The sequence below is a fragment of the Lactuca virosa genome, chromosome 2 (genome assembly GCF_052849685.1).
Source record: "Lactuca virosa cultivar CGN04683 chromosome 2, Lactuca_virosa_CGN04683_v6, whole genome shotgun sequence".
Taxonomy (NCBI): domain Eukaryota; kingdom Viridiplantae; phylum Streptophyta; class Magnoliopsida; order Asterales; family Asteraceae; genus Lactuca; species Lactuca virosa.
The window spans coordinates 244,461,773-244,488,982 of NC_136427.1; the positions used below are offsets into that span (position 1 = coordinate 244,461,773).

The 27,210-nt window shown below is 38.9% G+C and overlaps 1 protein-coding gene across 1 annotated transcript; it reads left to right on the forward strand.

Moving 5' to 3' along the window:
* Positions 1-7,040: 7,040 nt before the first annotated feature.
* LOC145160668 (alcohol-forming fatty acyl-CoA reductase-like) lies at positions 7,041-11,688 on the forward strand. The gene is made up of 10 exons (XM_079079949.1): positions 7,041-7,272; positions 7,679-7,782; positions 8,534-8,736; positions 8,965-9,065; positions 9,165-9,360; positions 9,603-9,764; positions 9,906-9,987; positions 10,188-10,454; positions 10,535-10,662; positions 11,310-11,688. Exons 1-10 carry the CDS (start codon positions 7,194-7,196, stop codon positions 11,461-11,463), a joined length of 1,476 nt encoding a protein of 491 aa, XP_078936075.1. The 5' UTR covers positions 7,041-7,193; the 3' UTR covers positions 11,464-11,688.
* Positions 11,689-27,210: the final 15,522 nt, after the last annotated feature.

Below are 27,210 nucleotides of genomic sequence, written 5' to 3' on the forward strand. Positions count from 1 at the left end.
AATTGTAGTCTGTTGTCAGTCGTCATAAATCGGAAATCGGGAAACAACACATAGACAGAGAGAATGATTTAAATCCATGTCTCAGTCTATACGATATCTAGAATGGAGGAATATATGATCCCTTATCTAAAGGACGCGCTTCTGATAGGATCAGAGTTGACAGCGGTTTTTGAAAGCTACGATTGCAGATCAGGATCTGAAGTCATACGCAGAATAGTTATTAGACTTATCCAAGTGGGAGACTGTTGGATTAGTGTCTAAGTCCATAACTATTTTGGTATGTACTTGACCTGATGGTGCATGGTCCTTTTGGGTTGCCTTCACCAAAGCAACTTGATAGGATGAACTATGGAGAGAAAGGATTAATTATGATTTATTAATATATTATGAATAATATATTAAAGGAGAAATCATATTGTTTAATTAATATTAGTCAAGAATTAATTGATAATTAATTTTGTGGCTAAAAGAGATTAATTAAACTTAAGGGACTGGAACTGTAACTATAAGATAATTGCATTTGGGCTATGGATCACCTTGGAATAATAGGTTGGACGAATTCTATGGGGAAATCTATTAGAAATCGTCCAAGGGATATTCTAAAAGGGTCTATGGGCTGCTTAGGGCTTAAGCAGTCAGATTAGGGTTTCTTAGTTGAAAACCCCTAATAGCCTACATCTATATATAGTACCCTTAAGCTCCAAAAACGTAGAGAAGAGTTCCACTAGGGTTTATGGACGTTTTGGGCAGCCTCCTCTTTCTTCATTCTTCATCCTCTTGCTCTTGGTGTTTGTGAGCCATTAGAGGAGTGACACTTGTGACTCTAAGCTTTCTAAAGCCATTACAAGGAGGTTTTGAGATTGTTATTGCTACATAACAATTAAGGTATGATCTAAACCCTAATTCATATGTTAATATTGATTATCACATGCTAGATCTAGGGTTTATAGTCTTGGATGAATGCATGTACAATAGAGAAACCTAGATCCAAGCATTAGGGTTTGCATGAGCACATAGGATGTTCTTATGGCCTAAACCCATCAGTTACAAACCCATGGGTCATGGAAATGAAGAGTCATGACACATTAGGGTTTACATGGTGTAACCCTAGATGTGTCAACACTATATAAGAAACCCATTCTCCACCAAAATTGGCTACACATAAGAAACAAGAGGGCTAGAGCCGATTTTGCAAGTGTAAGATTCTCTCAAAGTTTACTCCTTTGCATTTGGTGTTGTGTGAAGCATTTGAGGCATCACACTTGGGGTGCTAGGCTCACAAGGTTTCAAGGATCATAATCAACAACAAGGTAAGTTATTCTATCTTTCATTCAAGTTAAAATGTTCCCCATGTATGCTAGATAGGAATATAACCTTGGAATTCAACTTTGCATGATTATTAGACAAACATAGATCCAAGGTTATTAGGGTTGCATGTACACTTAGGAAGTGTTAGAATGCTCAAAACCCATCATCATCCAGATGCAGATAAGATGTATCTGGATCTCAAGAAGCTGTATAGGTGACCGAGTACTATTGAAAGTCTCACCATGGAAAGGAATGATACGTTTTGGTAAACGTGGGAAACTAAATCCAAGGTACATCAGGCCATTTGAAATCCTTGCCAGGATTGGCCTAGTGGAGTACAAACTTCGTCTACCACAAGAACTTAATAACGTACATCCTACCTTCCACGTATCAACCTTAAAGAAGTGCCTGTCTGACGAGACTCTTGTGATACCACTCGACGAAATCGAAATCAACGAGAGCCTCCACTTCGTAGAAGAACCGGTTGAAATCATGGATCGAGACGTTAAAAGAACGAAACAAAGTCGCATTCCTATTGTGAAGGTCCGTTGGAACGCTAAACGAGGATCCGAGTTCACCTGGGAACGCGAAGATCGGATGAAACAAAAATACTCGCGCCTTTTCCCCAACTCTTGAAGTCCCTGTCGAAACGCTGATTTCGGGACAAAATTCCTTCTAACGGGGGGATGAGGTGACAACCGTCAATTTTTGGTCAAGCCAAAGTCAAATAAAGTTAACAAGTCAAACCGGTCAGCTCAACTAACCCTTGTATATTAGGGTTTACCTTATGTTTACTATTGTACAACTACCTATCTTAATACAAAGTGTCACTTGGGAATTTCACATGTTTAGAAAATTTTAAACCCTAATCAGGGAAGTGATGTAACGACTTGGTGAAACACTATTACATACCCTTCGGGGGTGTATAACACTCATAACGAGGCTTAACGGGGTTTACAAACCATACATTTCGAAGCTAAACACACACGAAGGTCACAAACATGGTCTCTCTCAATCTCTCTCACTCTACCTCTCTCTATCCCAAACCTCTCCCAAATCTCTCCTAAATCTCTCCTAAATCTCTCTCAAAATCTCTCTTAACTTTTGATAATCACTCGGGGCATCCCGACCCTTAACTTAGTCAAAAACCACTCGAAACGGGAAAATTATTGGAAAAACAACCATATAGGGCCGAAGCCTCTCTTAGAATAGAAGCTTCTCTAAGAACCGAATCTCCTTAAGGACCGAACCTCTTAGAACCGAAACTACCTTAGGGACCAAACTGCCTAGGACCGAACTGCTAAGGGACCGAAACTGCTAAGAACCGAACTGATGAAGACCGAACCTTCTGTCCTCGGTTCATCACCACTTTCGGTTCCTACTCGACCACTTCGCCTGCGAGCCTCTCAGACCGAACCCACTTTTGGGTCTCATGGACCGAACCTCGCATCAGGCTACTAGCCTCGCAGGTTCGCTTCTTTCTTTCCGGTTTTCGACCACTTTCGCTTCTTAAGCTCGTTTTTTATGATTTCGACGGGGAATTTTCACCCAAACCCATATTTTAACATATTAAACCCCATAAATCCATATTTTAATCATATTTTGGGGAATTCTTTAACTATGAATAATATCTTTTGTACAAGATATTGTTTGTGAGTGTTGACCTTTCCAAGAAGCTATGACACCAACCACTCTCATACCCAATCTATGACAACTTTATGTCACCATTCACACCTTACCTAGTCAAATCCATATCTTTCTTCCAACAATCCATCAGATTTCCTTACCTAAATCCACTCATTGGATCTCCAATCCTTACCTATAAAATCCCAAGCACATCCTCCAAAAATACACTTTTTCTCCCTCCCACTCTTCTCACTCTCTGAAACTCGAGATTCTCCAGGAAGCATTTTGCTTTTACTTCACTCTTGGTAAGTTTTTCATTCCCAATCTTGAATATTCTACACTGCTTCATTCAAATCATTGGCTTCTTATACAAATATCGTCATATTTGTTTTTAGGATCTTCAAATCCTCAAGCATCCTCCAAGTGTTCTTGACTTGGAAGCCTGTTTTCTTCCACATCCATCTCAAAAAATCACTCAAGGTGAGTTCATATCCCTACATTTTCATGCTTTCTTCAAGTTTTAGGGGGGGGGGGGGATACAAGTTATAACACCAAAAACTTAACTAAACTCAAACATCAGCTTTCAACAGGAAAGTTTAGTTCCATTCACGGACTATTTTTAACATCTTAAACCTTTTAGTTTTCAAAACTGTACCAGATGCAAATAGTCAGGTTTATACCTTTCTAATGACTACTTGCACAAGTTCATACGATTTTTCTACAATTTATGGCGAATTTTACAAAACTGCCTATCATTTCAGCAACAATTTCGGACCAGTCTCTGAAGTTAAACATTTTCACACAAGTTAAAGTTCACTAAAAATCATAATAAAAATTATGAACAAACTAGACACATTTTCTAAACTCTCAGAGTTTACGGATTCTGATTTCGACCTTAAATGATTTTTCTATAATTTTTATAAGAACAGGAACAGAAAAGTTAAAAACTAGAAACTAGTTAACAATTCCATTTACACCTTATAACTTGCTGAGCAAGGTGTGTACTATTATATAAATACATGTTGTTTATATTTCATATCATTTACCTTAGTAAAAAGGTATAAATCATATACATAGGATTACTACCACTACAAACATTTGATAAACTATAATAGGTACAGTTTATGTTTCATATACACTACGAACATTTTGATAAACTATAATAGGTATAGTTTATGTTTCATATACACTACGAACATTTTGATAAACTATAATAGGTATAGTTATGTTTCATATACACTACAAAAAATTATGATAAACTATAATAGGTATAGTTTATGTTTCATTTACACTACGAACTCACTACGAAAGGTTTCATTTCCACTAAAACAGGGTACAACTACAAAGTACCGGGTTTTACTAAACGGGGTACAAATGCAAAGTACCGGGTTTACACTAAAGGGGTACAACTACAAAGTACCGGGTTATACTAAAGGGGTACAACTACAAAGTACCGGGTTATACTAAAAGTTTTATTATAAACTAAAACTATATTACATTATTATATAGTAGAACAGTAATTACACAGAACGGTTTTATGGTATTTAAAACTACTTCTCAGTTATATTAGAAAATATTGGATTTTTTGGAACAACAAACATGATTACTATTTCAAGAAAATAAACAAGCTTCTAAACATAAATACTTATGAACTCACCAACTTAATTGTTGACACTCTGTCAAAACTACTTGTATTCTCACGAAACCATTAGTCAGATACATGCACGGGCCTCGAGAATACGGAACATAATAGCTTCTAGTATATGTTTTTGCTATTTACCTTTGGGGTCAATTATCTGTAATCCGAATACAATGTAAACGTTATATTATTAATACTATGGTTGTTGTTGCTTTGATTACTATTATTCAATTGTTGTGATCCTGAACATGACGTCCTCCGCCCTCGAACGTTTCCTCCATCTCGGTTTGGGGGTGTGACAACAATTGTTGCATGTACAAATAGAAAAACTAGATCCAAGCATTGGAGTTTGCATGAACACCATAGGAATGTTGTTTTGCTCATAACCCAACAAAAAAATCATCGGACAATGCTCAACGACCCGACTTGTAGGGAGGAACCTTATGCGTTTTTTCAATTGGGGAAAGACCAAGGAGGAAACGATGGTAACGGAGATGATGGTTCGTTGGATAATTAGTTTGTGTTTTATATGTTAGACTTGTTGTGACACTTTGTTACATGTTGGAATTATAAAATTTGGTTGTTTATTTTGGTATGAAATTAATTATAACACTATTTGGGAAAAGATTAGATAAGGACAATTGGATGAAATATGTTCTTTTTTTTTATCTCGCTAGCTTCTGGTTAGTTGATGACTGTGTCTTGTTAATGAAATTTTTTTGTTAAAAAAAATTAATAGTAAAAATAAACTCATCGGATGTCATTATGTTATTTTTTCTTTCACATTTAATGTTGCTACGTATCAGTTTTTTTGCACCAAAAATCGTTGATTTGATATATATATATATATATATATATATATATATATATATATATATATATATATATATATATATATATATATATATATATATATATATATTAAAAATGTTATTATCGGCGACCAGCATTAGACCATCTCCAACCCATCTCCATTTCTTCCCCATAAATGGAGTAGAAAATGGAGGAAATAGTGATTCATCTCCAACCCTACTCTATTTTCTACCCCATTTTTTACCCAAAAAAGTATATTCCTAGAATATTCTATTTTTATAACTTATATATATTGTCAAATACACCCCTCTACTAATTAAACTTTATATTTATGATTAATTAATATAAATTAGTATATATAACATGATATTATAAATATTAAATATTGCATTTAAATTATAATTAGTAGATAAAATAAACTAGAAATGTATAAAATAAAAATGAGAGGGACTAATATTGGCAACCAAACTTCACCTCCATTTTTGAAGATATGAATAGTATTCCTCCATATATGGGGGAATACCATTCATATCTCAAAAAATGTAGGTGAAAATGGGGTAGGGTTGGAGAAGAATGGGGGAAGAAATGAAGTTTGGGGTGGGTTGGAGATGCCCTTAGCGGCAACAAACGATATTACCGACGACAAGAGAATTAGTGGCAACCAAATATCTTTACCAACACATTTTGAGCAATAGCGACAAAGCAGTACTATTGACTTTTTACCGGCGACCTGCCGCTGCTATTGCCTTTATCGGCGACTTTTGTCCTCGCGAATTCCTTTTTTTCTTATAGTGTGTGTGTCTATATATATATATATATATATATATATATATATATATATATATATATATATATATATATATATATATATATATATATATATTCAAGTGGTTCAACTATATGTGTCTACACTCTTTGATTGAATGTCGATGTGTGTGATTTGAGAATAAATAGAAATTAATTATAAGTTATGAGCAATTGTGGATGAAACATGCATATTAATGAAAATTTATGTTTTAGACACAATTTTAAATGATATATAATCTCTATCTTTAAATTTGTCATAGAAATTCTTCATTATTAATTTACTTCTGGTTTACGCTTTACCTTTTACACAAATTTAACATTTTCATTTTTAAGATGCTCCATAAAATGTAAAAAAAAAAAAATTATATCAAGAGAATTTATCAGATTATAAGCTATCAGTTTGCTTAAATATATAGTGATTACGTTTTTTATTAAGCCTCTCCTTATTAAATCAGCAAATTTTGACATCTTTCTCTTAGACTTTATTATGTGATTTGCAAATTCAGTCTTTAAATGGTACATTACTGTGAATATATAGATTATGCCCATCTTCTGAAAAGACAAAATTTAACCGGAGTTATGTGAACTGTGAAGGGGATTACGTTCACATATAAACTTGGAGAACCTTATGTGTCGATGCAATCGTAAATGTTCAGACCGACCTTTTTCCAGTTTCAAAAGTGCCGACGTGGAAATTATTGTGAGCGTTTAGATATGAAGCACCGAAATTTCTGTCTATCTCTACCAAACTAATCTGACAAAGCATTGATTGGGTGTACCCTGATATTACTCACCACTTGGCTCCTTCTTTCCTCAGTTTACCCAAATTTCCATCTTTATATATCGCTTGCATCCCATCACCTTCCACACCAGTTCTCTGTTCCAAACTCTCTCTCTCTCTCTCTCTCTCTCTCTCTCTCTCTATTGTGTGAGTGTGTGTGTGTGTGTGTTATTTCCATATAGAGAAAGGGTGATCACTGGATATACATACTTGTAACAAATGGAGTCGGGTAGCATTCTTGATTTCATTGACAACAAGACCATTTTAGTCACTGGTGCCACTGGTTTTCTTGCCAAAAGTATCTCTCTCTCTCTCTCTCTCTCTCTCTCTCTCTCTCTCTCTCTCTCTCTGCATATGTATGTATGTACTGCATACATGTATAAATATATGTATGCGCAGGACAATGTTAATACAGTAATAAGTACATGTTATCAAGAAACGAAGTATACTTTTGTACGTGACACGTGATCATCTTATCGTCCTACTTACAAACATGTTACGGATGGTGCATTTAGTGTATACTTGTAGTCTAGAATCTATCATATATACGACATTCAATGAGAACTTCTTGAGCCCTGATCATATAAGTTATAAGATGACTGGCTTGTAAATACTTTTAGCGGAAGTCCCGTTTCTTTTTTTGCATAAAACTTGGATTTTTGTAGGGATGTTTAATTAACTTCCGTTTGTGTATATGTTTGTAGTATTTGTGGAAAAGATACTTAGGGTTCAACCAAATGTGAAGAAGCTATATCTTCTTGTAAGAGCTACCGATGCCAAATCCGCCATGCAACGTTTCAATACTGAGGTATATATAATTTTGAGTATACATGATTTGCAATGATAATATATAAACATGGTAAGCGAAAAAAAAAAAAAAAAACTACTGTTTGAGTGTTTGTGAATAGCTGTGAGGGGATATGATAATAACTGGTGAATATAATTCGTCCTGTTTTTGTGCACATAACAAAAATGCTCATGTGGGCCGGTGAGTAGTTTTATGTCATTTAAGTATGCTCTGACATATAAACCTACTATAGTTAATCGAATGGGACCTGATCAGACACTTAGAACTATAAATTCTTTAAATTCGTTATCGACATATATATGTTCGCAATATTATGGAAATAATATTAAATTTCAAGTTGGAAATAATTTTAAATTTGACTTAGAGAATACAAGAGTTATACTTCATAGTGGAATAATCCATTTTATCATTTTGAAAAACTTAAATTTTGTAATATATTATGAACAATTTCGTGTCGATTGACCAATGGTCGCGTTGAATATTAGGTCGAAATAGGTAACTTGTAAATGTATAGCAAAATTGGTCAGTTGGATTATAGGTCGAAATTGGTAACTTGTAAATGTATATCAAAATTGGTCGGTTGGATTGACTATATTTTCTATATTTTAATAAGAATGTAATTAATATTTTAAACAAAATGATGAATATTGGAGTTTCGTCTTCAACATATTAATTCGATCTTTCCCTTTCCCTTTTTAGTTAATTTTTTTCTCTAACATATATCCATTGACTTTTTCTCAATAATATATAGGCAGTGGCAAAGGATTTGTTTAAGACATTGAAAGAGAAGTATGGTACAAATCTGCAATCTTTCTTATCGGAAAAAGTTACTCCGATAGCAGGAGACATCACTTATGAAAATCTGGGGATAAAAGACTCCAATTTGATCCAAGAGATGTGGAAAAGTGTTGATGTTGTTGTCAATGTAGCTGCAACCACTAACTTTGATGAAAGGTACACCAACCATTATTATTAAATATTAAAGTTTGTTTCAGATGAATTAAAGTTTAGAAATCAACATCCACAATTATTTAAAATCGTACTTTAAAACTTATGCGCATATATATATATATATATATATATATATATATATATATATATATATATATATATATATATATATATATATATATATATATAACAATCATAATTAAACAATCCGTTGATCATTTATTTATACAGATATGACATTGCCCTAGCTTTGAATACTTTTGGAGCTAGAAATGTTTATAATTTTGCTGCTAAGTGCGTCAAGATAAAATTGCTTCTGCATGTATCTACAGGTCAGTATATATATCTACACTTTTGTAATTTTATTTTGTTATTTTATTTTTCCAATTAATCAACACAGACTTGATTAAATTAAAATTACGTTCATTCAGCTTATGTTTCTGGCGAGACGCCTGGGCTTATACTTGAATCTCCATATCGTTTGGGAGATGCGCTTAATGGTGTAGATGGACTAGACATCAATGTGGAGAAGAAGATTATCGAAGAAAAACTTAAAGAACTTAGCGCTGATGAAACATCTACAGATAAATCTATTACATTAGCCATGAAAGATTTGGGCATTGAAAGGTAAAAAAAATGGTTCTATATATTCACCATCATTTTTTATTAATCACTTACTTTATTATTTTTATTCTGATTATTAATTTCATTTCACTATGTATTATATTCAAAACAACATACATTCTCATTTCCAGTACTTAAGTATATTATTTCGTTTTTAGGTACAGCCAAGTATTAATTACTAATATATATATATCTATTTAAATATATTTATAAACCTTTTATTTTTTGTTTTGATTTAATTATAGGGCAAACAAATTTGGTTGGCCAAATACGTATGTTTTTACGAAGGCATTAGGAGAAATGATTCTTGGGCATTTGAAAGGAGATATGCCTTTGGTCATTCTTCGCCCAACCATCATCCTTAGCACGTATAAAGAACCCTTTCCTGGTTGGATCGAAGGCATAAGGTAGTTCCTCATTATTAATGTAAAACCGTTTAGGAATGAATTCATGGAAGTTTTACTTTCTTTCTTTATAAAGGACAAAAAGAAAATTCAAGTTTCCTTTATAAACTCAATTAAAAAGATTTATGTATTTGAAAATTACAGGACAATCGACAGCTTGGCAGTCGGCTATGGCAAAGGAAGGTTAGCATGTTTCCTCGGCGATCCTGAATCAACAATCGATGTGGTAGGTTCTTTAAACAAGTTCAGTTCATATTTATTTTGCTCTCGCTAGCTATCCTTTGATGCATAATTAGTTAATGTAGTTCCATCATGAATATATATATATATATATATATATATATATATATATATATATATATATATATATATATATATATATATATATATTTTAATTTTGCTAATGTTGAAAATATTGGATAACAGATACCAGCAGACATGGTGGCGAATGCTATGATTGCGACAATGGCAGCTCATGCAAACCAACCTGGTGAAACAATCTATCATGTTGGATCTTCCGTATCAAATCCTTTGAAGTATAAAGGAATTCAAAAAAGTGGGTATAATTATTTTTCCAAGAATCCATGGATTAACAAAGATGGGACACCAGTTATTGTTAGCGAGGTTAAAGTGTTGAGCTCAATGGATAGCTTTCGTAGATACTTTAATCTTCGTTACTTGCTTCCACTACAGGTTTGGCTTTGTCTTAATCCTCCTTTAGTCATACTTATTCGAGTCCGTTTAATAATAACATCATTAATGTTCATTTTCAGGGTTTGCAAGTGGTGAATTCGGCGTTATGTCATGCTTTTAGTGGAACCTATTCGGATCTTAAAAGAAAGATCAACTTTGTGCTACGGGTGGTGGAGTTATACAAACCCTATTTGTTCTCCAAAAGCTTGTAAGTTGTTAGACTTTTGGTTACCAATTTCTTTTATCTAGTAATCATGGAGATTGCGTAGTTTTGAAATCGAAGGACGGTGTTCGTTATAATGTAATGGAAAAAAAAAGGATAGTCTTTATTTAATAAAACACACATGTCTTTTTTATAAAGAGAGTTGATAGTCCACAATACTTTTTTTTCATTAACAACAAAATATGTTTTAAAATGTTATATCCTATATTTTTATAAAACATAAATTTTTGTGTATAAAAAAAAAAATATATTTACGAATCATTTTAATTTGATAATATTTCATGATTCTTTTAAAATTATAATATCATTTCTTATATATAATTAAAAATTTATATATTATTTATTATAATTGGATTAAAATAAACTTTTATTATGTTCATTTTCTAAAAAAAATCATTAATTATAACTGAATGTATATATATATATATATATATATATATATATATATATATATATATATATATATATATATATATATATATATAGTTTAGGTTAACAAAATACGATAACTACGTTTAATAACTCATTTTATTATTTTTCTTAATCAATTATTTTATTTATTTGATTATTTGGCCTTTTATTTTGTCTAATCTAACAGATTCTAAGAATATTTGTATTCATTGTTTTGATAGCTATGATGATATGAATACTGAAAAACTACGTCAAGTAGTTAAAGAAAATGAGGTTGAAGCCAATATCTTCTATTTTGATCCAAAGACGATTGATTGGGAAGATTATTTCTTGCATACACATCTTCCTGGTGCAGTGAAACACGTATTTAAATGAATGCAGAGCTCATAAGGATGAGTTATTTGATACGTTCTATCATATTGTTTTTGGTACAAGTGTCAAAATTGTCTTTTACTTTATTGTGGTCGTTGATTGAACGACAATATATATATATATATATATATAAAATTTAATGAAAGACTTGTTTTACTTAGTTTATGTAATTTGTTTGAACGTATTAACATATGTGAAGAATTTGAATACATTGATGTTAAGAATCTAGATTATGTCTCAATCTCAATTTTTTTACTAAGCTTGTGTTTTTTTGTTACATGTTACATAGTGGGAGTCGACGAGATTGAACACCATTTGTAGTACTAAATTTGTGGGAGTTGACCAGATTGAACACCATTTGTAGTACTAAATTTTTACGATGAGCATATATAATAAATACATTTAAAGCTTTTACATAAACAAATGCTTGAAAGTGAGAATGTGTCCCAAATGAAATATAACGATCACCTGAGTGACTAGAAGGGGTATGCAACATATCTTTCGATGCTTTATGCCATTTTCCAAAGGTAAGTCCCCATACCAGTGAAGAAGACTTGCAAATTTAAAAATGCATTGTCATGGTTTATGTAATAAATAATATGCAATTGTTTTGGTGTCTATTAGTGACTATCAATTAGGAAATTATAAAAAAGTGCCAAAATTGTCTTAGTTAAGATGTGAGTGGTGAGGTATATATATGTACACCCATTAACACTACAAGAAACAAAAATATCAAACACCGACACATTTAGTCTTAGTCAATTATCAGTGATAGTCATACAACACCGATTTAGCTAATACTTAGCTAGTCTCGGATACATAGTCCTAGATAGTGGTTTTTTTTATAGAAAAACTGCAAGAAAAAGTTCATACATATTAAGCTCATAATCGATTTAGTCATTGTATTTTTTTTATTCAGTTAAGTCCCAGAAATCGGTTTTTATCCGGACGACAGATAACCCAACTTTGAAAAATTACACTTTTGGCCAGATTTCAAATTTCTTTTACAAATTTGGTCCAAAATTTACACTATTAGCCCAGATTTTACATTTTATTACAAATTTAGTCTAAAAATTACCTTTTTGGCTCAAATTTCAGAATTTTGTTTTGAATTCATCATAATTTTATTTTTTTTTTTAAAACATTTTTTCTCAAAAAAAAAATTCGAATATATTTTTTCTTTATAAAATCATATTTATACAAAAAAAATTCACATAAAAAATCTTATATTTTCTATGTATTTAAAAAAAACTTTTCTGTGTACGAAATACCTATTGATAAAAATAGATATTTATTAAGTACATAAATATATCCAAATCTGTTTTTATAATATATATATATATATATATATATATATATATATATATATATATATATATATATATATATATATATATATATATATATATAAACACGTATTTTACAAGAAAAAATGTATACAAACATCTATTTTATTATTAATACATTTTGTAAAAACATATTTATATGCATTAGAATAAGTGTTTGTATATATTTCTTTTGTAAAAACATATTTATATATTTCTTATAAACACCTATTTTATAATAAACGTATTTGTATTCAACCACGTTAGCCCTTGCACCTTTAATTAATTTTGTTAACCCATAATAAATTTCTAAATTAATTCTAACTAATTCTTAATTAACTATTAATATTTCTAATTAATTTGTTTTTTTGGAAGCGGCGAACAATATTAATCAAAATCGTGAAAGGAACAAAACAAAGAAACGCTTAGCAAGTAGCTAAGACGAAAGAGAAAACAGAGATACATATTTCGAAATAACAAAAAAATCAAAAGCTTGTGTAATAAAGTGTGTAAAAGGGGAGCAACACCAATCTGCCTAACTTCCACATACAAGTGTCCCTCTATATTTGTGACATTCGTATGTTTGTAGAATGATAAAATACATCGTTTTTGTTAGAGTTGTACGTTTATTCTTAAAGTTTTTCTCATTTTGTGTCATACAAATGTTCCACAGAATCGAGTAGCAGATCACCATACCAACTTGCCTTTTGCTTGGACAGTTTCCCCAGGATGTTGCTCCATCAACAAATTCCCTTATTGTTGTGAAGTTTGCACTGTGGATCCCACACCATTTGAAAATCCACAACTGCACAGCTTTTGCAAATTCACAGTCGACCAATAGATGATTCACTGATTCCTGCCTTTGGTTACAAAGTTGACAATTAAAATCTTTGACAGTAATATCCCTGTGTGTAAGAGTCTCAGCGATTGGGATTCTGCCTAGACAGTCTCTCCAAATGAAACATCTCACTTTTAATAGAATGACATTTAACCAGCAAATGGGCTGGCCCGTGAACTGGATGAGATGTGAATCAATCATTTTTCTCATTGTGCCAACCGAGTACTTCCCATCAGGATCATGATTGAAGCGAAACCATATTTAGTTTCAGAATTGAAGTTCATTGAACATATCAGGGAATGAAATTCATGGAGTTATGCTTTTGATACATCGCTTGTCAGGTGCGCTTTCCATCTCCAGGTAAAACATGTGCTGAAAATTCTTTCCATGAGCCTACATGATTTTACAGATTCTAATTTATAGAGATTGGGAAAACAAGATTGTAAGGTTTCCTCCCCGCACCATACATCTTTCCAGAAAATGATGTTGATGCCACAACCACGAAGAAGACAAAAACAATCTTTCATAAGTATAGTGTGATCATTTAAGCTCAGTGTCGCTTTAGATATGTTGCACCACAACCCATTTGAGTTCTTCTGTGCCATATGTGAAACTAGTTGTCTATGTAAGTTGTGAATACTACTTTTGACCTTTGCTCAAATACTTTCACTTTCATTCTTTAGCCTCCACAAACATTTAGTTAGAAGAGAGAGGTTTTGTGAATTGAGACTACCCACACCAAGACCTCCTTCTTTTTGGACACCACTTTATTCCAGCCGACCCAATGTATTTTAGTTTTGTGATCTCCCCTTCCCTATAGGAATTTACGTCTCAATTTTTCCAGGAATTCAATTACATCAGCCGGAGCTTTAAAGAGAGAGAAGTAGTAGGTAGGTAGACCTCCTAACACCTCTTTGATCAATGTTAATCTACCTCCAAGTGAGAGAGTGTTTTCTTTCCATGATGAGAGCCTAGCTTTAAACTTTTCTATTATTGGATTCTAGTGTTTTTCAAGGACATATCTCCTCCAACAGGTTTGCTGAGATAAGTGAACGAAAACAACCCTTTTGCACACCCGAGAGTTTAGGCCATGTGATGCAGTTCAGAATCGGGGATACCTATATTAAATAATCTTGACTTGTAGAAGTTGACATTAAGACCAGAAGAAAGCTAGAAACACTTCAGAAATTTGGAAAGATTGTGAATGTTGTTATAGTCCCAATTGCTAAAAAAAATTGCATCATCTACATAGAGTATGTGCAATATCATTAGCCTGGAATATGGAAGGTTTATACCACAAAGGAGGAGTTTGTTTGTAGCACCTATAAGAGCGACGTATAGTCCTTCCATAGCTAAGATGAAAAGGAATGGGGATAATGGATCACCTTGTCTTACTCCCCTAGATATAGGAAATTCGACACTAGGAGCACCATTTACCAAGACCAAAGCATGCGTTGAAGAAAGACAGTCTAGAGACCACTTTCTCCATTTTTAACCAAACTGCATTTGAGCCATTATCGAGTCAAGGTAACCCTAATTTATCGAATCAAAGGCTTTCTCGAATTCTGCTTTGAAAAGGAACATTGACGACTTTGACTTTTTGGCCCAAGAATATATTTCATTCATGATGAAAGGTCCATCAAGAATATTTTTGCCCTCAATACATGCGGATTGCACTTCATTAATAACCAATCTGATGGCCCCTATTAGGCGATTATCTAGAATTTTTGCAAATATCTTGTATAAGCATCCAATTAGATTGATGGGTATGTGTGTAACGACCCAAAATTCATAAGTAAAAATTTCATTTTTCAGTTTATTAATCCAAACAACACATGTATCGAAAGTACACAGAATACAACTTATCACAAACATCAAAGTAACAGAAATCATAAAATGCGGAAATCATGGGGGGAGAATGTTGTGCCATCAATCCGGGATCTTCCATTTTGAACTGGAAGAACTTGAAACCAAAAACATATCTTTAAGCATAACGCTTAGTGATCTTCCCTAAAATACCACATAAGCAATACACATAAATACAACAGCATGTGGTTGTGTCAGGTCTTTAACAACCATCAGGTTCGTATCAACCCTATGCAACATCAATTGTTGTGTCGAGTTTGTATCAACCCCGAGTCTATATGAATCCGAGCCCAAATTGGCTCCATGCATAAACAATAATCACATTATCGTACACATTCTACATATACAGATCAGTAGCCGGCCTTGGTACCTTCGACCCACTAGTGTGGTAAGAAAACTCACCTCTAGCTGAAGGTAACTAAATCTCACACACGTGTTACTTCTAACACGACTCCATTAACATTATTAAAGGAAAAATACCATTTTGCCCTTCCAATTCCTAGCCTAGCTAAACAAGTCCAAAAATCCTACTGGGCCAAGGCCCAAAAATGGCCCAATGGGATTTTGGGAGTACGCCCGACATACTCCATATTATGCCCCGTGGACCATCGAGCCTTGGAAGATTTATGAGGTCGAAACCCTTTATGCCCAGCGTACATAGCACTACGCCCAGCGTAATTCCCTGAAATTAAAACTCTCAAATGAGGTCTGAATGTGTTAATACTTAACGTCCAAACTTCAGATCTAACTCCAACAAATGTCTAAAATCAAAGAGTTGTAACCTTTATGCCTTTTCATGGAAAGAAGTAAGCTAAAAACCAAAACCCAACTTAAATCATCATCTAGACTTCGATAACTCTTGCATGGATGAAAACCAAGGAGCAAGCTTGAATTTTTATGACACTATACATCCTAAAATGTCTGAAAGGACAACACAAAAGCTATAGAGTATTCCATACTCACAAAGATCAAGGTTTTAGGACAAAAAGAGTACAAATCTAAGCTTAAATAAGATCTAAACAAAATATGCATCAAGGTTAGAGCTTTATACCTCCAGAAGATGCAGAGGGATGAGAAATCGTTGGATCCAAAGGCTTGAGAACAAAACCTCTTCTTGGATATCTTCCTTCACACTCAAGAATACCCAAAAATCATTTAAAATCTTAAAATCTTACTCTAAAAGGTTGGGGTATCAATTTTAGGGTTTAGAGGGATGGAGGCTGGAAGTAAGGGAAGTTCTAAGGCCATAATGTTCTTTAAATAGGGTCCAAACCCTAAAAATTAGGGTTTGCCCTCTGAAGTAGTACTCCTGACGTACCTATACGTACGCCCAACGTACACAATGAAATCACGATCATCATTTAAACATCTATGCTCGGCATACCTAACTCGTACGCCCAATGTAGGGACCAAATTCGCAAAATTTTAAGGAAATAAGCCAAAATTGAAAATACCTGGGTCACTGGTGTTACAAATCTCCCCCACTTGAATCAGATTTCGTCCTCAAAATCCGTTGTTACAAACAGGTCAGGGTAGTGCTCCCTCATCTCATCCTCAGGCTCCTATATCCATTCTAAGCCTTTCTAGTGTTGTCATTGCACCTTCACTAGGTTTATCACTTTGTTGCGTAGAGCCTTGGTCTTCCTGTCAAGAATCGCAATCGACCTATCTACATAATTCAGGTGCTCATCAACCTGAATATCATCCAGAGAAATCATCGTTGAATCATCAGCTATACACTTTCACAAGTGCGAAACATGGAAAGTGTTGTGGATCTGATTGAGCTCACCAGGAAAATCCAGCCGCAATGCAACCTTGCCCACCCGGGTGGTAATACTAAAGGCACCGACAAATCAGGGGCCCAGCTTGCCCCGCTTCCGAAAACGTATGACACCTTTCCAAAGTGACACCTTCAGAAGCACAAAATCCCGTACCTGAAACTCGAGGTTCGAATGACATCGATCTGCATAACTCTTCTGTCGGCTTTGCGCAACTCATAATCTGTATCGCACCTGTTGTACTACCTATGTGGTCCTAAGCACTGACTTAGTACTCCCCATGACCCGATGTCCGACCTCGCCCTAACAAACTGGGGTCCTACACCTCCTTCCATATAGCATCTCAAAAGGTGGTCAGTCAATGTTGGCATGATAACTGTTGTAGTAGGAGAACTCGGCCAGTCGAAGATAAGTATCCCAACTCCCTCCTAAATCTAACATGCATTCCCGAAGCATATCCTCGATCATCTAAATCGTCCGCTCGCTCTGTCTATCGGTCTGGAGGTGATATGTTATACTGAAAAGCAGTTGGCTACCTAACTCCTCGTGAAACTTCCTCCAAACCATGGAGATGAAATGAACGTTGCAGTTAGAAACCACTTATATCTGCACCCCATGCCGAACAACCGCCTCCCAAATGTAAATGTCAGCCAACTTCTCAGTGGATATACTCTCGGCAATCGGTATGAAATGAGCACTGTTGGTCAATCTGTCCATAATGACCCAGATAGAATCGACTCTACGTGTCGTCCTTGGAAACTTTGTAATGAAATCCATGGAAATCTCTTCCCATTTTCACATATGAATGGGAAACAGCTGCATCTTGTCGTTAGGTCTCTAATGTTCAGTCTTGACTTTCCAGCAAGTCAGGCTCCTCTCTACAAGCCATGTTATTTCCCTTTTCATACAGGGCCACCAATAGCTCAGTTTCAGATCCCGATACATCTTCGTGGCCCCTGGATGAATCAAAAACTTCGACTTATGAACCTCTTATAGAATTGTCTGTCTCACTCAACCAGTAGTTGGAACCCAAACTCTACCACACTGAGTAAACAAACCTCGACTATCTCTGACGAATAAAGGAATCTGCCACCTGATTCGCTAGGCTTTCCAATTCTCATTTTCAATCCATACACCTAAGCTTTCTTGATCAAATCCAACAAAGGAGAAATGATAACCATCCTTAGACATATATCCCTGATAGGAGGCACTCATTACCTTATAGCTCAGGGCATCGGCCACCACATTGCCCTTTTAAGGATGGTACAAGATCTCGCAATCGTAATCCTTTACCACATCTAACCACCTCACCTGCCGCATATTCAAATTCGGCTGATCTATCAGGTACCTCTAGCTCTTCTATCCAGTATAGATAGTACACCTAACCCCATACATATAGTGCCTCCAAATCTTGGGGGCAAAGACCACAGCCCCCAACTCCAAATCATGTGTGGGGTAATTCGACTCATGAGGCTTCAGCTGCTTCGAAGCGTAAGAAATCACATGACCTCTCTGCATAAGAATATCTCCCAAACTCGATATGGAGGCATCACAAAAAACCACGAAATCATCCATACCCTAAGGAACTCCGAGAATCGAGTCCTCGTGTAATCTCTGCCTCAGCATCATAAAAGCCAACTGATGGCCATGCATGCACCAAAAAGTAAAATTTTTCTTCGTCAAGCGGGTCAATGACACTGTAATCTTGGAGAAATCTTGGATAAATCTCCGGTAATACTTTTGGATTCGGTGTCTAAGCCCATAACTAAAATTGGTATATACTTGAATTGATAGTAGTACAGTCATTTTGGGTTGCCCTCAAACCTAGTGTAACAACGTAAATTTTCAAAACAATTTTTCATTTTTAAATCATATTTTCAATCATCAAAAACAATATCAAACAAACTGTATCCAATGTCATCATAACAACAAATCCCAGAATCTCGAAACATAATCTCTATGAGTGTGTACGGATCATGACGACGTCTTCCCACGGTCCTCGCTAGTACCTGAAACACATAACACAACAACTGTAAGCATAAATGCTTAGTGAGTTCCCCAAAATGCCACATACAACACATACGCCACTCGAGGCTATAGTACGACCCTCCAGTCGATGTGTCTCAGCGGGACCCTCCAGTCCCGTAGCTCGTTGGACCCTCTGGTCCGGTCATAGTTCGTCGGACCCTTCGGTCCAGTCTGTGTCGTTGGACCCTTCGGTCCGGTCTATATCGTTGGGCCCTCCGGCCCGGTCTGTTCAACACATAACATACATATAACACAATGCACATAATCTCATATATACACATAGCATACAAGAAACTCTGGTCTACATATAAATACCACTTTAGGTAATGTATAGTGAGAAGACTCACCTCGGGTATCTCGGATGATCTCGCACACGAATATACTGATCTAGCCCCCGCCTAATCACATACACAATATCCTCAAATAAATAATGGCACTCAAAGGCTAGATTAAATCCCCTTCTACAATCCCTCAGAAGGGTAAAAGACCATTTACCCCCCCCCCCTTGACCCAAAAGTCCAAATGTTGACCAAAACCCTTAAAGTCAACGAAAGTCAATGGTCAAACTTTGACCCGACTCGTCGAGTGCACATGGGCGACTCGGCGAGTCCATGCGGGTCCTCTGAATCCTTCTAGCCTCTCTTGGCTCGTCGAGTCATCCCTCCACTCGACGAGTTACACCTGTCACGAATCGCGGGGCAACCCCGACTCGACTCGTCGAGTACACTAATGGACTCGGCGAGTCCCTTCCATTGCAACACTGAAATGACCTTCTGAGGTCAGATCTGCTCCTCTAACCTATAGATCTGACCTTCCCAAACACGATAATCACGTAAAGGTTCGAACTTTAGGACCATGCATCATACTATCACCTCTATATGCCAAAATAACCCTTAATGTGATAACCTAAGCTCCAAACTCATAAAGGACTGCATAAAGTTGGAGAATAGGGACTCTCTGGACCTCTCAAGGTCCAGATCTGAAGATATTGACACAAGGGGACATCACATTCACTGGATCTTTTACCAAAAAGAAGAGAAAAAGCCCTAGATTCATGAAATCTATTACTCAAGGAAAAATGGACATGAATCCTTACCTCTCATAGCAGCTCTGAACGAAATGATGGAAGATTTGAGTCCACAAGTCAGCCTAGCTCGAAATATTTCCTTCCCTTTGCTAAAACACACTCAAGAATGATGGATTAGACTTCCTCTTGCACTACAAGCTTCTCTCTGCTCTCTAGGGTTTCTCAGGGGAGTAGTGGCCACAAATGAAGGCCATAAAGGCCTTTAAATAGGGCACAGACCCTGCGATTTAGGGTTCCACTTTACAGCGCGGACTCGCCGAGTCCACTCATCGACTCGTCGAGTCCGGTCATTAATCCAGACAAGAACTCGCGATCCTACTCGGCGAGTCTGAGCGTCTACTCGCCGAGTCCCTCCATAAAACCCAAGATAAATAATTAAAATAAGATACCTGGGAATCCGGATGTTACAATTCTCCCCCACTAGAATCAGACTTCGACCCTCTCCAATGTTGCCACTAGACCTGAACCAGGGACACCTCCTTGTTCCTCAGAACCTTGATCTTCCGATCCCAGATCGCGATTGGCCTCTCAGCATAATTCAAGCTCGCATCCACCTGAATATCCTCCAGCAGTACCACCGCCGACTCGTCGGCTATACACTTTCTCAACTGGGACACGTGGAAGGTATCATGTATCTGACTCAACTCCGCAGGTAGCTCCAACCGGTACGCTACCCTGCCCACCCTCGCGGTCACCCTGAACGGCCCAATGTACCGGGGCCCCAGCTTGCCCCTTTTCCTGAATCGAATCACTCCTTTCCAAGGAGACACCTTCAGGAGTACGAAGTCTCCCACCTGGAACTCCAGCTCGGATTGTCGCCTATCCGCATAACTCTTCTGGCGGCTCTGAGCTGTCAACAACCTCTGTCTAACCTGCTGTATCTGCTCGGTCGTCTGAAGCACTATCTCAGTGCTGCCCATCACGCGCTGTCCTACCTCTCCCCAGCAAATGGGAGTCCGACACCTCCTCCCATACAACAACTCGAAGGGAGGCATACCAATACTCGAATGGTGGCTGTTGTTATAGGAAAACTCAGCCAATGGTAGGTATGTGTCCCAGCTTCTTCCGAAGTCCAACACACATGCTCGAAGCATGTCCTCGAGCGTCTGAATCGTCCGCTCACTCTGTCCGTCCGTCTGTGGGTGGTATGCGGTGCTGAAATGCAGCCTCGTACCCAACTCCTCATGGAATTTCTTCCAGAATCTGGAAGTGAAACGTATGTCTCGATCTGACACAATCGAGATCGGTACTCCATGCCGCGATACCACCTCTCTCACATATAGCTCTGCCAGTCTCTCTGCAGAAGAGCTCTCACTAATAGCAAGGAAGTAAGCGCTCTTCGTCAACCGGTCGAAAATCACCCAAATTGCATCGACACCTCTTGCGGTCCGTGGCAACTTGGTGATAAAATCCATGGAAATCTATTCCCACTTCCACTGGGGAACCTCAAGTGGCTGCAACTTGTCATGCGGTCGTTGGTGCTCGGCCTTAACCCTGCGACAGGTCAAGCACCTCTCCACAAACCACGCAACATCCCTCTTCATACAGGGCCACCAATAGTCTCTCTTCAGGTCCAAATACATCTTAGTGGCCCTGGGATGGATCGAAAACCTCGATCTGTGCGCCTCCTCCATCAAAATGGTACGCGCCCCACCCTCAAATGGCACCCAAATCCGACCCTGAAAGGTCATAAGCCCTCGGCTATCGGCAATGAACCCAGATACCTGCCCGATTATCCGTTCTCTCTTGCAGTTCTCCGGTCTCATGGCCTCTACCTGGGCCTCCCGAATAGTGTCCAACACCGGAGTCATCACCATCAACCTCATACAAACATCTCGTATCGGGGCACTCTCCGCCCTACGACTCAAGGCATCGGCTACCACGTTAGCCTTGACCAGGTGGTACAGGATCTCACACTCATAATCCTTTACCACATCCAACCATCTCCTCTGGCGCATGTTCAGGTTGGGCTGATCCATCAGATACTTCAAGCTCTTGTGGTCCGTGTATATGGTACACCGAACCCCATACAAATAGTGACGCCAGATCTTGAGAGCGAACACCACAGCCCCCAACTCCAGATCGTGAGTAGGACACCTCGTCTCATGAGGCTTCAGCTGCCTCGATGCGTATGCTATCACGTGACCTCTCTGTATCAGCACCGCACCCAATCCTGATATCGACGCGTCACAATACACCACAAAATCTTCCATCCCCTCCGGAAGGGCTAACACTGGGGCTTCGCATAATCTCTGGTGAAGTGTCTCGAATAAGGCCTGCTGCTCCGGGCCCCAACTGAAAGCCACGCCCTTCCGGGTCAACCTGGTGAGAGGAACAACAATCTTGGAGAAATCTTTAATAAATCTCGTATAATAGCCGGCCAACCCCAGAAAACTCCTGATCTCGGTCGGGGATCTCGGCACCTCCCAACTCATCACCGCCTCAATCTTGGCCGGATCGACCAATATCCCATTCTGGTTAACGAGATGTCCCGGGAACTGGACCTCTCGTAACCAGAAATCACACTTGGAGAATTTGGCGTAAAGCCTCTCCGATCTCAGAACTACGAGGATCTCCCTCAAATGCTCCTCATGCTGCTCTCTGGATCTCGAATACACCAATATATCATCAATAACACGATCACCGAACGATCCAACATCGGTCTGCACACCCTGTTCATGAGATCCATGAACGTCGCCGGTGCATTGGTGAGTCCGAAAGGCATCACCACGAACTCGTAATGCCCATAACGAGTCCTGAACGCCGTCTTCTGGATATCCTCATCACGCACTCTCATCTGATGATATCCCGACCTCAGATTAATCTTGGAGAACCAAGACGCTCCCTGCAACTGATCGAACAAATCATCGACCCTCGGTAAGGGGTAACGGTTCTTGACCGTTAGCTTGTTCAACTCCCGGTAATCAATGCACATCCGGTGTGAACCATCCTTTTTCTTGACAAAAAGGATCGGCGCTCCCAAAGGTGAGCTACTCGGTCTGATAAATCCTTTCCCCAACAGCTCCTGAAGCTGTGAGGATAACTCCTGCATCTCTGGTGGCGCAAGGCGATAGGGCGCCTTGGCGATAGTTGCCGCTCCCGGAACCAAATCGATGCGAAACTCCACCTGCCGCTCGGGAGGCACACCCGGCAACTCCTCGGGGAAAACGTCCGGGAACTCACGCACTATCGGCACATCATCAACAGAACTAGGCCTCTCCGCTGCTACTCGTGTGTCCATCACGTAGGCCACAAACCCACTACAGCCCTGCTGTAGACTCTGCCTCGCTCTAGCAGCCGAACATAATGCTGACCCTGAACGGGTACCCTCGCCGTACACTGTAAGAACTCCCCCAGTAGGGTCTTGTATCGTCACCAACTGTCGCTCGCAGTCTATAAGAGCCCCAAAACGGCTCAACCAATCCATGCCCACTATGACACACACATCCCCCATCGCAATCAGGACCAGATCAATCGGAAACTCAACACCGAAGATCTCGAGTACACATCCTCGAATCACATCCGTAGCATACACCGCTCGCTCGTCAGCTATGGAAACTCGTAGAGGTCGACTCAATGCCTCCCGCTGGATACTGATGTGCTGACTAAACGCTAACGACACAAAAGACCGACTCGCACCCGAGTCAAATAACACCAAAGCAGGTACAGAACTCACAAGAAAAGTACTTACGCATATCATAATATAAGCACAATATCTCAAACTCAACTTAAATAAATGAAAGAATACATACCAACCACGACATCGGGCGCTGCGCGGACCTCCTCCGCTGTCAACTGGAAGGCTCTCCCGCGAGCCTTCAGTGCCTCGGCCTTCGCTGGCCGGATCTCAGTAACTCGAGCAGTGGGTGCAGATCCCTGCGCTGATCCCTGCAGTAGCTGTGGGCACTCGGCCTTCCGATGGCCGGTCTGGTTGCAATGAAAGCAAACCGTGAACCCCTTGGGGCAATCCCTCGCATAATACCCCTCCTTTCCGCACTTGTAACACACCCCAACTCTGCACACTCCCGCGTGGCTCTTGCCGCACTTCCCACAAGTGCGGCCCTTCGGACCCCCAGATCTCGAATCAGCGGGCTTTACCCGCTTGGCTGCCCATTGCGCCTGTGCCGGTCGCCTATCCATCCTCTGAGACTCGGCCTCCTCCCTGACCTGAGTCTCCAGCTCAATCTCTCTCTTCCGGGCATTTGCCTAGATCTCAGCAAATGTCCGGTATGACGAGTTCGCCACGAACTCATGGATATCCCTCATCAGTATGCTCAAGTACGGGCTCATACGTGCCTACTCAGTCGACACGTGCTCAGGGCAAAACAAAGCCCTCTCATGAAACATCCTCGTAACCACTGTCACAGACTCAGTTCCCTGCTTGAGGGACAAGAACTCCTGGGCTAGACGTTCCCTCTCCACAGGGGGAACATACTCATCTCGAAACATCGTGGTGAACCTCTCCCAGGTCACCGCAGTAAGCTCTGCCGTAGTGAAGTCTGCCGTCACAAACTTCCACCAGTCCTTCGCTCCCAAGCGAAGCTGGTTCAGCGCAAACCGAACCCTCAGATGCTCCGGACACGAGCAGGTGTAGAAGCATCCCTCGATATCAGAAATCCACCTCATCGCAGCGATCGGGTCCTGCGTCCCATTAAACTCTGGTGGCTTCGTGTTGCTGAACTCTAGATACAGCAACGAGTCACCCCCCTGCGGCCTGGCAGCAGCGACGGCTGCGGTGGCCGCAGCAACAGCAGCATCAGTAAGAGCAGCGTACCACTCATCAAAAGTCTCGATCAGCGTGGTCTTGATAGACCCGAACATCTCTGGTATCTCAGCTCGAATGGCCGCAGCCACCTCCTTGTGAATCAACCTACAGATCTCCTCATCACTGGTACCACTGGTACCACTGCCTCCTGGGTGGTGGCGCGTCCCAACCTTGGTGTCTCTGAAATACAACACAAAAGAAATCAGAGATTCGCTCGAGTATACTCGCACTCGATACTCAACCCTACTTGTTCTTAAGTACCCTAAGGATTCTTACTTGGACTGCTCACCGACCCGGTGTTTCCAGTAGTACGGGCCCTATACTACCTTCCACAACGCATCGGTATTCACCCCAAGTCCTCCTCCTAGGAACCCAGGTCACAAGTACTCTACATCTCGCTAGCATAGGCTACCCTTCGGTAGAACCCTCATCAGCTCCTCGCTGCTACCTACTCACTCTCAAGCATCTCATAGTAGCAGTAATCTCCTAGGCTAAGGCATCACAGATCAGGCCACTCTAGTCCTAATATGAATACCTAGCCTATTCTAGCCTGCATAATATATAATATCATATCTCATAACACATAATGTAAGGGTATTTTGGGAAATCATCGTTCGGGCGCTGGCTGACCGTACACACTACTCTGTTCTGCTCGTCTCAAAACCTTTTACTCTTTTTAGAAAAATTGTTTTATTGCGAAAAAATCCTCAAATCCTCAGTTTGAGTTTAGATACACCCGAAGGTGCGTCTGAATCCCTCAAACCAAGGCTCTGATACCAACTTGTAACAACGTAAATTTTCAAAACAATTTTTCATTTTTAAATCATATTTTCAATCATCAAAAACAATATCAAACAAACTGTATCCAATGTCATCATAACAACAAATCCCAGAATCTCGAAACATAATCTCTATGAGTGTGTACGGATCATGCCGACGCCTTCCCACGGTCCTCGCTAGTACCTGAAACACATAACACAACAACTGTAAGCATAAATGCTTAGTGAGTTCCCCAAAATACCACATACAACACATACGCCACTCGAGGCTACAGTACGACCCTCCGGTCGATGTGTCTCAGCGGGACCCTCCAGTCCCGTAGCTCGTTGGACCCTCTGGTCTGGTCATAGCTCGTCGGACCCTTCGGTCCAATCTGTGTCGTTGGACCCTTCGGTCCGGTCTATATCGTTGGGCCCTCCGGCCCGGTCTGTTCAACATATAGCATACATATAACACAATGCACATAATCTCATATATACACATAGCATACAAGACCCTCTAGTCTACACATAAATACCACTCTAGGTAATGTATAGTGAGAAGACTCACCTCGGGTATCTCGGATGATCTCGCACACGAATATACTGATCTAGCCCCCGCCTAATCACATACACAATATCCTCAAATAAATAATGGCTCTCAAAGGCTAGATTAAATCCCCTTCTACAATCCCTCAGAAGGGTAAAAGACCATTTACCCCCCCCCCCCCGACCCAAAAGTCCAAATGTTGACCAAAACCCTAAAAGTCAACGAAAGTCAATGGTCAAACTTTGACCCGACTCGTCGAGTGCACATGGGCGACTCGGCGAGTCCACTAAAAGTCACGAATCGTGAGGCAAACCCGACTCGACTCGTCGAGTACACTAATGGACTCGGCGAGTCCCTTCCATGACAACACTGAAATGACCTTCTGAGGTCAGATCTGCTCCTCTAACCTATAGATCTGACCTTCCCAAACACGATAATCACGTAAAGGTTCGAACTTTAGGACCATGCATCACACTATCACCTCTATATGCCAAAATAACCCTTAATATGATAACCTAAGCCCCAAACTCATAAAGGACTGCATAAAGCTGGAGAATAGGGACTCTCTGGACCTCTCAAGGTCCAGATCTGAAGATATTGACACAAGGGGACATCACATTCACTGGATCTTTTACCAAAAAGAAACGAAAAAGCCCTAGATTCATGAAATCTATTACTCAAGGAAAAATGGACATGAATCCTTACCTCTCACAGCAGCTCTGAACGAAATGATGGAAGATTTGAGTCCCACAAGT